Source organism: Panthera onca, chromosome A1, assembly GCF_046562875.1.
Source record: "Panthera onca isolate mPanOnc1 chromosome A1, mPanOnc1 haplotype 2, whole genome shotgun sequence".
Taxonomy (NCBI): Eukaryota; Metazoa; Chordata; class Mammalia; order Carnivora; family Felidae; genus Panthera; species Panthera onca.
This window is the reverse complement of record NC_138339.1, coordinates 180,578,074-180,590,928: the sequence shown is the minus strand read 5'-3', so window position 1 is coordinate 180,590,928 and position 12,855 is coordinate 180,578,074. Positions and strand designations below refer to the sequence as shown.

Below are 12,855 nucleotides of genomic sequence, written 5' to 3'. Positions count from 1 at the left end.
GACTCTTCGTCTCCCACGAATGTGACATCCAAGGGGGCTCCGATTGCGCCGCCCGAATCCAGGGACGCCTTCGCCCTCGGCTGCCATCTATCGGCCACCGAGCGCCCGCTTCGCCCCGGGCCCATCATGTCTGCTGCAGCTTGGCTCGCACCAGCGGCGCGACAATAAACAAGTGCCTTGGACGGGGCCCTGCGCCCGCTCTGGAGCAGATGTCTCAGAGACCCCGGTGATGCTTACCGTGTTGCCACATCTTCAGCGCCCGGGAGGGAAGAAGCGATTTTCTCTGAGTATTTTAGAGCCGCCAGGCTGCCGGGACACGCCACAGGCGTAAAACAACGCTGCTCCTGTCCCCCCCCCCCCCCAGGCCCCCTAAAGGATGTCGGAGATAGAGAGTTCCAAATAATGACGATCGTGCGCCGCATCTGGGGAAAGGATGAGAAAAACCTCTGCAAACACCGGGAGCGATGAAACTGCCAAGAGGATGCGGGAACCGTACAAATACTAATTAGGGGCCGCCGCGGCGGTGGACAGAGAGAGGGGACAGCGGCGGCGGGATCCCGGCGCGGTGGTCGCCACTACGCGGGGGTTGGAGGACGGCGCAGGAGCCGTAGCCACCCCAGGAGTAGCCAAGGGGCCGATGCCACCTTTGCTCGCCCCCTCACTACCATGTACAGTGTGCGCTGCAAGAAGAAGGCGGGCGATGCATGCACACCCCCGCGCCCCGCTCCCTCTGGCTAGTCCCCAGGCGTGCGCCACTGACCAGGGGGGAATGTGGTGAAGACGGCGAGGAGGAGAGCTGAGGGGGGAGGGGAGGGGCGGCCAGCGCGAACCCAGGCCCGAGGGTTCGTGGAGCCGGAGGCTGGAGGGGGCGGCGGCTGCTGCTGGCTTGGACAAAGTTGCCCCTTATGCAGATGGCAACTGTAAGTACCCGCCTGGGGAGTGCCGCGTTGGGTGCCCGGGACCCTGCGATCGCCCGGTGGAGCGGGTGGGAACGAGTGTGCGAGTGAGCGTGAGTGTGAACGGGAGCGATCGCTCGGCGGGGCTGACCGTCACGTTGGAGGGGCCGGCGGTGCCTGGCAGCCTTCACGTCCCCTCCTCGGGTTCCGCGCCTCCCCCCCTCCAACAGCTCCCTCCCCGCCCCGCCCGGCTCCTGCTCCCGGCCCCTACCGCCAGGCGCCTCTACAGCCGGTCCTCCGCCGCCCCCTCCTCCTCCCTTCCCTATCGGCCGCTCGCGATCGCCCCCTTCCCCCCCCCCCCCCACCCCGCTGCCCGCTTCGACTACCGCGGAGATTGCCGGGGAGAGCCGTTTGGGGAGCCCCGGAACCCGCGGTCGCCACCGCGGCGGCGGCCCCGGGCTGGCGGCGTCCGGGCGCTTCTTTCCTCCCGCCGCTCGGACCGCACAGCTCGCCGCCTTCTTGCCCTGCCTGGGCTCCGGAAACCCAATGCACACCCCAAAGAGGTATTTTTATAGGGGCGGCTATGATGAGTGGGCCCTGGAGATGTGAAACGGGGTAAGTCGACCGTTTACTTTGCAAAAGAGGCTCGTGTGTGTGTGTGTGTGTGTGTGTGTGTGTGTGTGTTCGTGTGGCAGCGGGATGGCTAGCATTCCCTCTCCTCCCTCCCCTCCTTCCTTTCCTTTCCCTTCCTTCGCTTTGGGGCGGAGTGGGGGAAGGGAGCCTCGCGTCCTGGAACTCCGGGTGCTTCTGCCTGGGCCGCTGTGGGAGCAGCTGTGCCCAGAGCCACGGGTCGGGCCTGGGTGCTGGGCTCCAGCCCACGCAGCCCCACTCTGTGTAATGCAGGGATGTGCAGGGCGATGGTCTAGGGTCTAAATTCTTTGGGGGCAAATACAGTTCCTCCGCCCCCGTTCTCCCAAAAAAAAAAAAAAAAATCAGATAATCTGAGAATGTGCAACGTACCCGCGAATTTACATCGGAGGTGCGTTTCCCAGTCAGAATGTCAGCCCTCCTCGGCTCATTCAACTTTATTTTCTCAAATTTTCGGGTTCCTTTGATGGCAAGGGGGAGGGGAAAGAGAGTGGGGTGAGAGGAAGCTCTTCGACCCCGGCTACCCAGAACTGAATTAAAGTTGTAAACGCTCGAGTTTAATACCGGCTGGTCACAATTTGCGATGGGCTGTCTGAAAGGGAGGGAGGTGAATGGGGGCGGGGAAGTCGAGGGAAGGAGGGGGAGGGGACCCAACCCCCGCTGAATGGATGTGCAGATTTCATCCTGTGGAGAACTGAATTTTCAAGGTAAACGTTTTGCTTTCCATAGGGGGTGTTTTTTCCGCTTTTAAGCTAGGAGGCGTTTGCGGTTGCGTTGGGAGGTTGGAGATACTTGTGAGGCTTATACACTGTGATTCCGATTCGTCTCGACACCTCTGGGTTGGCCACACGTGAATGATTCTCAGGCACACTTGCACATGAGCGTGCGAATGCAGGGGCTCTTAATAACGCGGGTTGGAGTCGGCCAGGGGAGCGAGGCTTGAACCCGTGACTCAGAAATGTCTTGGCTTTAGTTTTGGTGGTGATTCGACATCAGACTTCGGTGCTGATGAGGCAAAGGCCAGGTTGACTGGAGAAGAAGCATGGGTTCCCAGAGCCCAGCATTTTTACCCAATTCCCGCCTCCCCTCCCCCCACCCCCACCCCCCACCCCCCCCCCCCCCCCCGGCCGCAGCCAACACAACACGCACTCACACACTCTGACCATTTGTGTCCTTTCCCCTCTGAGTACCGCTGTCGACCCGAAGTAGCAAGTCCAAGGAAGCCTTTCAGAGGACAAAAAGAAATCCAGAAATAAAAGGGGGAGGGGGTCAGATCGATTCCTTGAGGAGATGAAATTCGGATATTAAAGCACAGACCTATGTTACTTGCTGTTCTCCCTCCCTTTCTATTTCGCCTTTAATCAGCCCGAGTGCCTTTTTCTCTTGGGGGGCGGGGGGGGGGGGAGAAGAAAAGAAAAAGGAAAAACAAAGAAAGTAAAAAAAGGAAGGGGAGTAAAACACTGACACTTAAATGTAAGAAACAACTCCCAAGATGCTGGCGATGCCGGCGAGGTACTTAGTTGAGTCCAAATCCTGCTCATCCAGGAGCGTTAGTGTTACATTCCGTGGCAAATCGACGCGGAGCGGGAGGTAAGGGAGGTAAGGATGATCCTCGGTTTACTTTTAGCTGATTCCCGGTAAGCGGCAGGAACGTCCTCTTTAAACTCCGGGTATCGGGAGGTGTTCCGGGATTGCGGATGCCTTCGCTGAGTTCTTTGTAATCCTTCGTGCAGAACTATTTCTGTGGCTTAGAGATGCGGTTTGGTAGCGTCGCTGACATGATCAATGAGGAGAAGTGGACGCAGGGCGCTCTCAGAGAAGCGCTGCTAAGTGGCACCGTGCATGCAATTAGGACGCTGATGTGCTTAAAAGCGTGGTAGTGAAGTCCACCATCAAAGGAACGCGCTCTCCTTTTTCTCCACACTCAAAGCTCCTGAAGACAATTGGTGATTTAAGAGCTTCTTCTGGGTCCTTTTGATGCATTATCTTACATCTCTTTTTTGCCTCTGAAAAGTGTTCTTTAGGTTCCCACCCTGGCATTTCCAGCGACGGTTTAAAATAGCCCAAGTATTGTGACTCCTTGCTTTTCTGTGAAAATGGGAGACCTTCACGGTGAACTGTTAACTGAGGAGGTTCTGAAAGAAAGGCAGACGGGTTTGCTATAGGTGAGGTGGGGAACCTTGTAAAATGGTGTTTCTTTTCTCTTAAATTAGAACCATGAAACTGAACTGACAGCCATTTTATGTATATTTATGGATTGGTTTCGAAAAGAGGGGGGAGCAGGGAAAACACTAAAATGGGACTTTATCTAACCTGCCCTTCTCTTGTAAAGGGCAGCATATTTCTGTTGTACTCATTAGGAAATGAAATCAACCTTTAAATCAAAATGAGTATCAGATAATAATAAAGTCTGGAGAATGTCGTGTTCCACTGGGGGGGGGGGGTCATTCATATCCCCTCCTTCTGGATTTCAGAGAAATAGTAGTAGGGAAGAGAGAGACTTTCTTCCCAATCCCTTAGATTTTTGTCATATTATGTTGTTTCCTTTTCTCCTCTCTCCCTTGCAGGAGGTAAAATGCACACTTGCTGCCCCCCAATAACTTTGGAACAGGACCTTCACAGAAAAATGCATAGCTGGATGCTGCAGAGTCTAGCGTTTGCTCTAACATCTCTCGTCCTTTCGTGTGCAGAAACCATCGATTATTATGGGGAAATCTGTGACAATGCATGTCCTTGTGAGGAAAAGGACGGCATTTTAACTGTGAGCTGTGAAAACCGGGGGATCATCAGCCTCTCTGAAATTAGCCCTCCCCGTTTCCCAGTCTACCACCTCCTGTTGTCTGGAAACCTTTTGAACCTTCTCTATCCCAATGAGTTTGTCAATTACACCGGGGCTTCAATTTTGCATCTGGGTAGCAACGTTATCCAGGACATTGAGACTGGGGCTTTCCACGGGCTGCGGGGTTTAAGGAGATTGCATCTGAACAATAATAAACTGGAACTTCTGCGAGATGATACCTTCCTCGGCCTGGAGAGCCTGGAGTACCTACAGGTCGATTACAATTACATCAGTGTCATTGAACCCAATGCTTTTGGGAAACTGCATTTATTGCAGGTGCTTATCCTCAATGACAATCTCTTGTCCAGTTTACCCAACAACCTCTTCCGTTTTGTGCCCTTAACGCACTTGGACCTGCGGGGGAACCGGCTGAAACTTCTACCCTATGTGGGGCTGTTGCAGCACATGGATAAAGTTGTGGAGTTACAGCTGGAAGAAAACCCCTGGAATTGCTCCTGCGAGCTGATCTCTCTCAAGGATTGGTTGGACAGTATCTCCTACTCAGCCCTGGTGGGGGATGTGGTTTGTGAGACCCCCTTCCGCTTACACGGCCGGGATTTGGACGAGGTGTCCAAGCAGGAACTTTGCCCAAGGAAACTTATTTCAGATTATGAGATGAGGCCACAGACGCCTTTGAGCACCACGGGGTATCTACACACTACCCCAGCCTCGGTGAATTCCGTGGCCACTTCTTCCTCTGCTGTTTACAAACCTCCCTTAAAGCCCCCTAAGGGGACTCGCCAACCCAACAAGCCCAGAGTGCGCCCCACCTCTCGGCAGCCCTCCAAGGATTTGGGCTACAGCAACTATGGCCCCAGCATCGCCTACCAGACCAAATCTCCGGTGCCTTTGGAGTGTCCCACCGCGTGCACTTGCAACCTACAAATCTCCGATCTGGGCCTCAACGTCAACTGCCAGGAGCGCAAAATCGAGAGCATCGCGGAGCTGCAGCCCAAGCCCTACAACCCCAAGAAGATGTATCTGACGGAGAACTACATTGCGGTTGTGCGCAGGAGCGACTTCCTGGAGGCTACGGGGCTGGACCTCCTACACCTGGGCAACAACCGAATCTCCATGATCCAGGACCGCGCTTTCGGCGATCTCACCAACCTGAGGCGCCTCTACCTAAATGGCAACAGGATTGAGAGGCTGAGCCCGGAGTTGTTCTATGGCCTGCAAAGCCTGCAGTATCTCTTCCTCCAGTACAATCTCATACGTGAGATTCAGTCTGGGACTTTCGACCCGGTCCCAAACCTCCAGCTGCTATTTCTGAATAACAACCTCCTGCAGGCCATGCCCTCAGGCGTCTTCTCAGGCCTGACCCTTCTCAGGCTGAACCTAAGGAGTAACCATTTCACCTCCTTGCCCGTGAGTGGAGTTCTGGACCAGCTCAAGTCACTCATCCAAATCGACCTGCATGACAACCCTTGGGATTGTACCTGCGACGTGGTGGGCATGAAGCTGTGGGTCGAACAGCTCAAAGTGGGTGTCTTGGTGGATGAGGTCATCTGCAAGGCGCCCAAGAAGTTTGCGGAGACCGATATGCGCTCCATTAAGTCGGAGCTGCTGTGTCCAGACTACTCTGACGTGGTGGTTTCCACGCCCACGCCCTCTTCCATCCAGGTCCCGGCGAGGACCAGCGCGGTGACCCCCGCGGTCCGGTCGAACAGCACCGGGGCCCCCGCGGGCTTGGGCGCGGGGGGAGGTGCGTCGTCGGTGCCCCTGTCGGTGTTGATTCTCAGCCTGCTGCTGGTTTTTATCATGTCCGTCTTCGTGGCCGCCGGGCTCTTCGTGCTGGTTATGAAGCGCAGGAAGAAGAACCAGAGCGACCACACCAGCACCAACAACTCCGACGTGAGCTCCTTCAACATGCAGTACAGCGTATACGGCGGCGGCGGCGGCGCGGGAGGCCACCCGCACGCGCACGTGCACCACCGCGGGCCCGCGCTGCCCAAGGTGAAGACGCCCGCGGGCCACGTGTACGAGTACATCCCCCATCCACTGGGCCACATGTGCAAAAACCCCATCTACCGCTCCAGAGAGGGCAACTCCGTGGAGGATTACAAAGACCTGCACGAGCTCAAGGTCACCTACAGCAGCAACCACCACCTGCAGCAGCAGCCGCCGCCGCCGCCGCCGCCGCCGCAGCCGCAGCAGCAGCCCCCGCCGCCTCTGCAGCTGCAGCCGGGGGAGGAGGAGAGGCGGGAAAGCCACCACTTGCGGAGTCCCGCCTATAGCGTCAGCACCATCGAGCCCCGGGAGGACCTACTGTCGCCGGTGCAGGACGCCGACCGCTTTTACAGGGGCATTTTAGAACCAGACAAACACTGCTCCACCACCCCCGCCGGCAACAGCCTCCCGGAATATCCCAAATTCCCGTGCAGCCCCGCTGCTTACACTTTCTCCCCAAACTATGACCTGAGACGCCCCCATCAGTATTTGCACCCGGGGGCAGGGGACAGCAGGCTGCGGGAACCGGTGCTCTACAGCCCTCCCAGTGCTGTCTTTGTAGAACCCAACCGGAACGAGTATCTGGAGTTAAAAGCAAAACTAAACGTTGAGCCGGACTACCTCGAAGTGCTGGAAAAACAGACCACATTTAGCCAGTTCTAAAAGCAGAGAAACTCCCTGGGAGCTTTTGCATTTAAAACAAACAAGCAAGCCGACACACGCGGTGAACGCATTTGATTAATTGTGTTGTTTCAACGTTTAGGGTGAAGTGCCTTGGCACGAGATTCTCAGCTTGGGCGGAAGATACTGAAAGGGTGTGCACTTTCCTTTTAATTTTTACACGTGGGGGAAACATTTGTGTAAACTGGGCACATCGATTTCTCTTCTCTTCTTGTGGGGGAGGGGAGCAGAAGGGTTTACGGAGGGCCGTTTGCTGCGCAAGTGACTTGCTAACGGTCGCAGTTGTTCTTGTGGTGTTTGGAAGTGCCATTAAGAACGGTGGAAGATGGCAGCGCAGAGATTCTACTCTTCCTCTTTTGTTCCCTTTCCCTCCTCTTCTTCCCCGCGCCCCTTTAAGCCATGGGTGGGTCTAAATGGCTTTTGTGGAGAGATTAGCACACCCCAACTTTAGTAGAAAGTTTGTTCTCTCTCTGTCCTTCCCCCTCCCCCTCCTCTCTCTTTCTCTGCCTCCCTGCCTTCCTCCCTCCTATCTCATTACTTTTCCTTTCTTTTTAAAGGATGTGTTTGTATGCATTCTGGACATTTGAATTAAAAAACAAAAGTATTGTGATCTGGAAAATGATCACCATAGATGTGGACAAATCATTAAAATTACAGAGCTATATGATCCATAATTGATTAGTCAAAATAACTTATTGATGAAATATACAAATATTTTATTGTAGCACCTATTTTTATATACACATTTAGCATTTCTCTTTCCTTCACTATTTAGCCTATGATTTTCACAGAGGTGTCGCACTATATTAGGACCTGCATTTCCAAAACAGGAGTGATATCAGGAACGCATTTTAAGTCACTAAAAATGTGGAGAACTTAATGGGAAAATCGTAAAGCCAATGCAACCCACCCGATTGGATCTGTCATTTAAAAAAAGAAAAAAATAATAACGGATTGTATCCCAATGTGTAAAGGAAAAAAATTAGGGCAATTAATTGGGCCATTTGAGTAAGAATCGTGTGCAAGTTTCTGGTTTTATTAGAGAAGATTTAAAAGTATTTTTATTAGTCAACCAAAATGATGTATTGATTTGACTACTATTGTAGCCGATTTTTGATTGTTTAACCAAACCCAGTTGCATTTGTACAGATCCACATGTACTGGCACCTCAGAAGACCAAATGATGGACTGTACAAATCTCTATACGATGTCTTTATCCCTCTGGGCAGCAAGCAATGATGATGACCACAAACAGGATCTCTGTAAGATGGGGCTACTGTTGTTACAGTCTCATATGTATCCCAGCACATGTAATTTTTTAAATAGTTTCTGAATAAACACTTGATAACTATGTCAAATATGAGGGACTGAAGTAATGATTACTTGAGGTGCAAAAGACGTAGTTACGTGTGATTGACTGAATCTCCATTATTAACAATTAGGACATAGTAGCTAACTTTTATTCCTAATATGAAAAAATTTCCCCAATTATCAAATTTGAATATATGTATATATGTAAAATTCTCCTTTGCAAATTCAGGGAATTATGTTTTCCTAAAGGTGGCATTAATGTCTTTATTAATGAAACTTCAATTGTATACTTTCTTTCCTTACTGAAGTATTCTTCTAATACATGGACCGTGGTAAGTAATATATTGCCTATTCATTTTTCTCCCAATGATATATATTTTGTTATGTCAGTATTATTTATTCAGTCTACAATGCTCATAGTTTCCTAATTTCCCCGTATTCCCATAGTTTTCCTAATTTTAACTTGTGTAAAACTACCTTCAATGATTATGATGGATACTTTATCTCAAGTTGATCTATATATCCTAAATGTTTGAAGTGTTGGTGGGTGTAAGCTGTTCACCTCTGAGGAAGGTTTGCCAATGAATTTAGATTAGTATTTAAGAGTAGGAAATGTTTGAGTGAATCTGAAACTTAAAGAGCCATGTGCTTCATCGCTATTAGTGGATCTTCCCAGAATCTCACCTGAAATGTGTAAAATATCAAGGGCTGTTCATGAACTTTCTGTTTAAGGAACACTTTCCATGGCATTCTGCCACAAAGAGGCAGCATTCACCCATGAGTAAATTGACAGTAACTGCTTGAATTCAGATTGAACAGGTGGTAACAATTTCCCTGAGGAATTAAAAAAAAAAAATTAGTAATGCTACATCGGTCAAGTGAACTATCCCCACTCTGTGTAACATCTTCCCTTTCCCAAATTTTTTTCAAAGGGGAAAGTAACAAGCTTAATAATGCCATGATATTATCATGAAAAAAACAAAAACAAAAACAAAAAAAAAAAAACCAGTACCTTACTCTTCATCTACCTCCTCCATATTTAATCCAGGACTAGAAAAGAAAAATAAATTATAGCATTTGACTTCACAATTGGGGTTGTTCTTAATTTTTCTTCACAGTGGGACTTATTTTTTCAATGTCCAAATCACTTCCTCAATATTATTATATGTAGATATGACAGTATTGTATAAATTATAGACTATTAATACAAAGTGGAATCTTCACTGTAAGTTTTATTTCTTAATTGATGCATAAAAAGTGAGAGATAAGAATTACATGAAATTCAAGATGTAGTTCTGAATGATGTAAGTAGCTTCCAAAGAAAGTTTGTTGATGCATTTTTCAAAGATTCACAAAATAATGTTATTAATTCAAATCAGCGCCATCGTCCATAATCTTGTCACAAATACTTCTTTAGGTAGCTCATTTGTACTTCTACTCTTCCTAAGGTGTCCAGCCTTTTTTTTTTTTTAATTTCAAAAATAACAATCATATGATTTATGAAAAGAGGTTACTTCTAATTTTTAAATTATCTTTTTTCCAATTGTACGAAGGGGATAAGAGTAAATTCACTCCTGCTCTAATAAACTTGAAAATTTTTAACATGTAGAGTTATGAAACTGTGTAGAATTAAAAAACTGAATTCTTTCTCCTTATTCATTGTGTCCAGCCAATACATTAACATATACAATAGAACACGAGTTGTGTGGTTTTGAGTATTTGATTTTTGGTGTTTCAGGTTGTTCACCGAGTAAATAATTAAATTGGGTATATCAGCGGTATATGATTGGATTAAGGAACCCTGCAAATTCTCTCCGTAGCATTTTGGTGAACAATATGTAATGTTCCAGGCATCAATTAAAATTTGGATGCAAACTAAGCTTACTCTTTGTGCTTTTCCATTTGATATGTTGCATAATCTCATACAAATATATTTCCAAATAGACATTGCAAAATCTTATTTTTATCTATATATGAATATAGTGTAAATACTTAAATTATCTCAGAGAAAGTAAATATATTCTATGTAAATGTGATAATTGGTATGCTCGCATTCAAAATTATTTACAGCTAAACTGTTGGTTGAAGTTATGTGTTTAATCAACGTTAGCATAAATATACTTGGAACACATCTTTTGTTTAGGCGAGATTATCACCTTTACACATGTGAAGTGTGAAATTTGGGTAAATGTCCTGTGTATCTGGGTCTGTCCTTCACCACTGTTCCCTCAGCCTCAGTAAGAAAATCAAACTATGTGCAATGAAAACATCCACACATAATGTGGAAAAGGTTAGAACTTAAGAAGAGAATTGAAGATACCAGTTGCTTGCCCTATATCATTAATTCTATTCTTATTATTATGTTGTTAGCAAATTATTCAAATTAAGTATGTATAGTTTCTTTCCCTGTTTTATTTTTCCAGACTCTTGTCCTTTTTGCTTACATCTCCCTCCTTCCTCCCTCCTTCTCTTGTCTTATCCTTTCTCTTGATTATTTTTCAGTAGGGCAAGGGGGAGAGCGAGAATAGTTCAGTCCTTGTTTGAAATGCCAAAAACTAGCTACTTAATTTCAAGAGCTCAATGGATTGTTCCCAGAGTCACACAACTCCAAATTAATGAAAATAAAACAAACCACAAATATGCTTCCAATTCATTTGGGAATATGCTCTTGTAGCACTTTTCAGGTGGCTCCAAATTAAGATATTTGCAAGAGGTGGCAAAATATTTAGTATAACTAATTTTAAGACTAAAATTTAAACAGAAAGAAGAACTAAAAACAACAAAAGAACTGATTTAAATGTTAGAAGGGGGCATTTAATTAATTGATTTTCAAAGGGAATAAAAAGTTGTTAAAAGGTAATTAAACTGTTATCAAATTAACTATTTCACTTATGGATAAAGTTCTTCAGACCCCCCAAAGTTCTCTGCTTTCTTGTAAATACAAATATATGTATTTTTGTAAATACAAAATTAAAGAAGGTGGGTGGACATTAGTCCATCAAAGAATTATCTAACATCTATATCCAAAGGAATCTTATGTCATTGAGTATTGCATTTGACAACTGTGCATTTTATCATTAATTTTATTTTAATTTAATTTAGTGCTTTTCTATAATTATCCATTGATAGTTCCATCAGTTTATGTAGCATGTATATGGTATACAAAAATACATATTATCAAAGAGAGCACTGCATACTTAATTTTCATCTGGAGTTCTTTATATTTCAAATTTTTACATTATTTCAAATTCTACTTTTATGGTCTATGCTTTAGGCATGTTAGACTGGGGGAAAGAAAATGATTTTATGCACTGTAATGTTTCAGTGTGACTATAGTATAATACCCTTTTCTTACTCTGTTTACAGCAGACTATTTGGCTTACAAGACACAGGTCAAATATTTCTCATGGCAATTGTACCAATATTATAAAATGAATAATTTTATACTCATTTAAAAAAAATGACTTTTAACCTTGATTCAGTTAAAGAGTGACTTAGATTACTTCTTAAAAAATTTCTGAAGATCAAAACAGAAATATTTCATAAAGAATTGATGTAATGCAAGTATGAAATCATTTTACTTTCTCATTTTCTATTTACTGTCAAAATTAAAATGTAATGATATATTGCATAATGCTAACTATATCAGATACATTTTTATTACATATTAGGAAATTCATTTTATAAAAGAAGAGTAATGTTCATAGTGATATGTTGAATGGAAGTCTTCCAGAGTTTTCTTCTTAATTAGGTCTTTATCAGAACATGAAGGAATATTGTATATTTATAATACAAAATAAACATATACATGTTTAAAAATTACATGTGTTTCTAAAAGTGGAAATTATAAAACAGTGTCATGAAGGATAAATTGTTTTCTTTTAAAAATTTAACCTATGCAGAAATGGAACTGCGACTTTATTAAAGGCTCATTAATTTCTTGGTCTACTTATTTTAGACAAACTTATTTAGAGATCATTTTCAAAATATCATGATATAAATTGAATTCGAATTTGTGATCAATATTGAATCATATAAAGACAAGTAGGAAAATTCGGTGACTTTTCAGTGTTCTGGAATATGCACTGTAGATTTTCTTACAAATTTACTTCCACCACCAATAATAATTTCCAGTGGTTCCAACTAAAATATTTTTTAAGAATTTTATTTTATGCTTCCTTAAAAATAACACTTAATATTGGATATTGAAACCAAATTTGCTATATTTTTTCAATTTATAATTAGATATGTATCTATTTAAATAAAACATGAAGGGTAGCCATAAACTTATGTTAACTGATTAGCAAATTGTTTTGTCAGGTACTATAGTAAAATTTTTGACCAACATGTTTTATCCATGAGAGATTCACCAGGCTCATGTAAACTATACATTTAAATATTAAATATAAAAATATGTAAAAATGGTTATTTGATCAACAAAATATTTTATTTGTGATGATATATCTATTTAAATCACCTGTATAAAAATCCTGCTTTTTATCATTACAACAATAGAATATTTTTACTATG

The 12,855-nt window shown here is 45.1% G+C and overlaps 1 protein-coding gene across 5 annotated transcripts; it reads left to right on the top strand.

Moving 5' to 3' along the window:
- Positions 1-806: 806 nt before the first annotated feature.
- On the top strand, positions 807-7,633 carry SLITRK5 (SLIT and NTRK like family member 5). 5 transcript variants are annotated; one of them, XM_060636863.2, is made up of 3 exons: positions 807-920; positions 3,559-3,709; positions 4,112-7,633. In XM_060636863.2, exon 3 carries the CDS (start codon positions 4,120-4,122, stop codon positions 6,994-6,996), a length of 2,877 nt encoding a protein of 958 aa, XP_060492846.2. In that variant the 5' UTR covers positions 807-920; positions 3,559-3,709; positions 4,112-4,119; the 3' UTR covers positions 6,997-7,633. The 5 variants fall into 5 exon arrangements, with proteins under 5 accessions (XP_060492846.2, XP_060492845.2, XP_060492848.2 ...); XM_060636865.3 differs by lacking the exon at positions 807-920 and adding an exon at positions 1,297-1,511; XM_060636862.2 differs by lacking the exon at positions 3,559-3,709 and having other exon boundaries at positions 808-920.
- Positions 7,634-12,855: the final 5,222 nt, after the last annotated feature.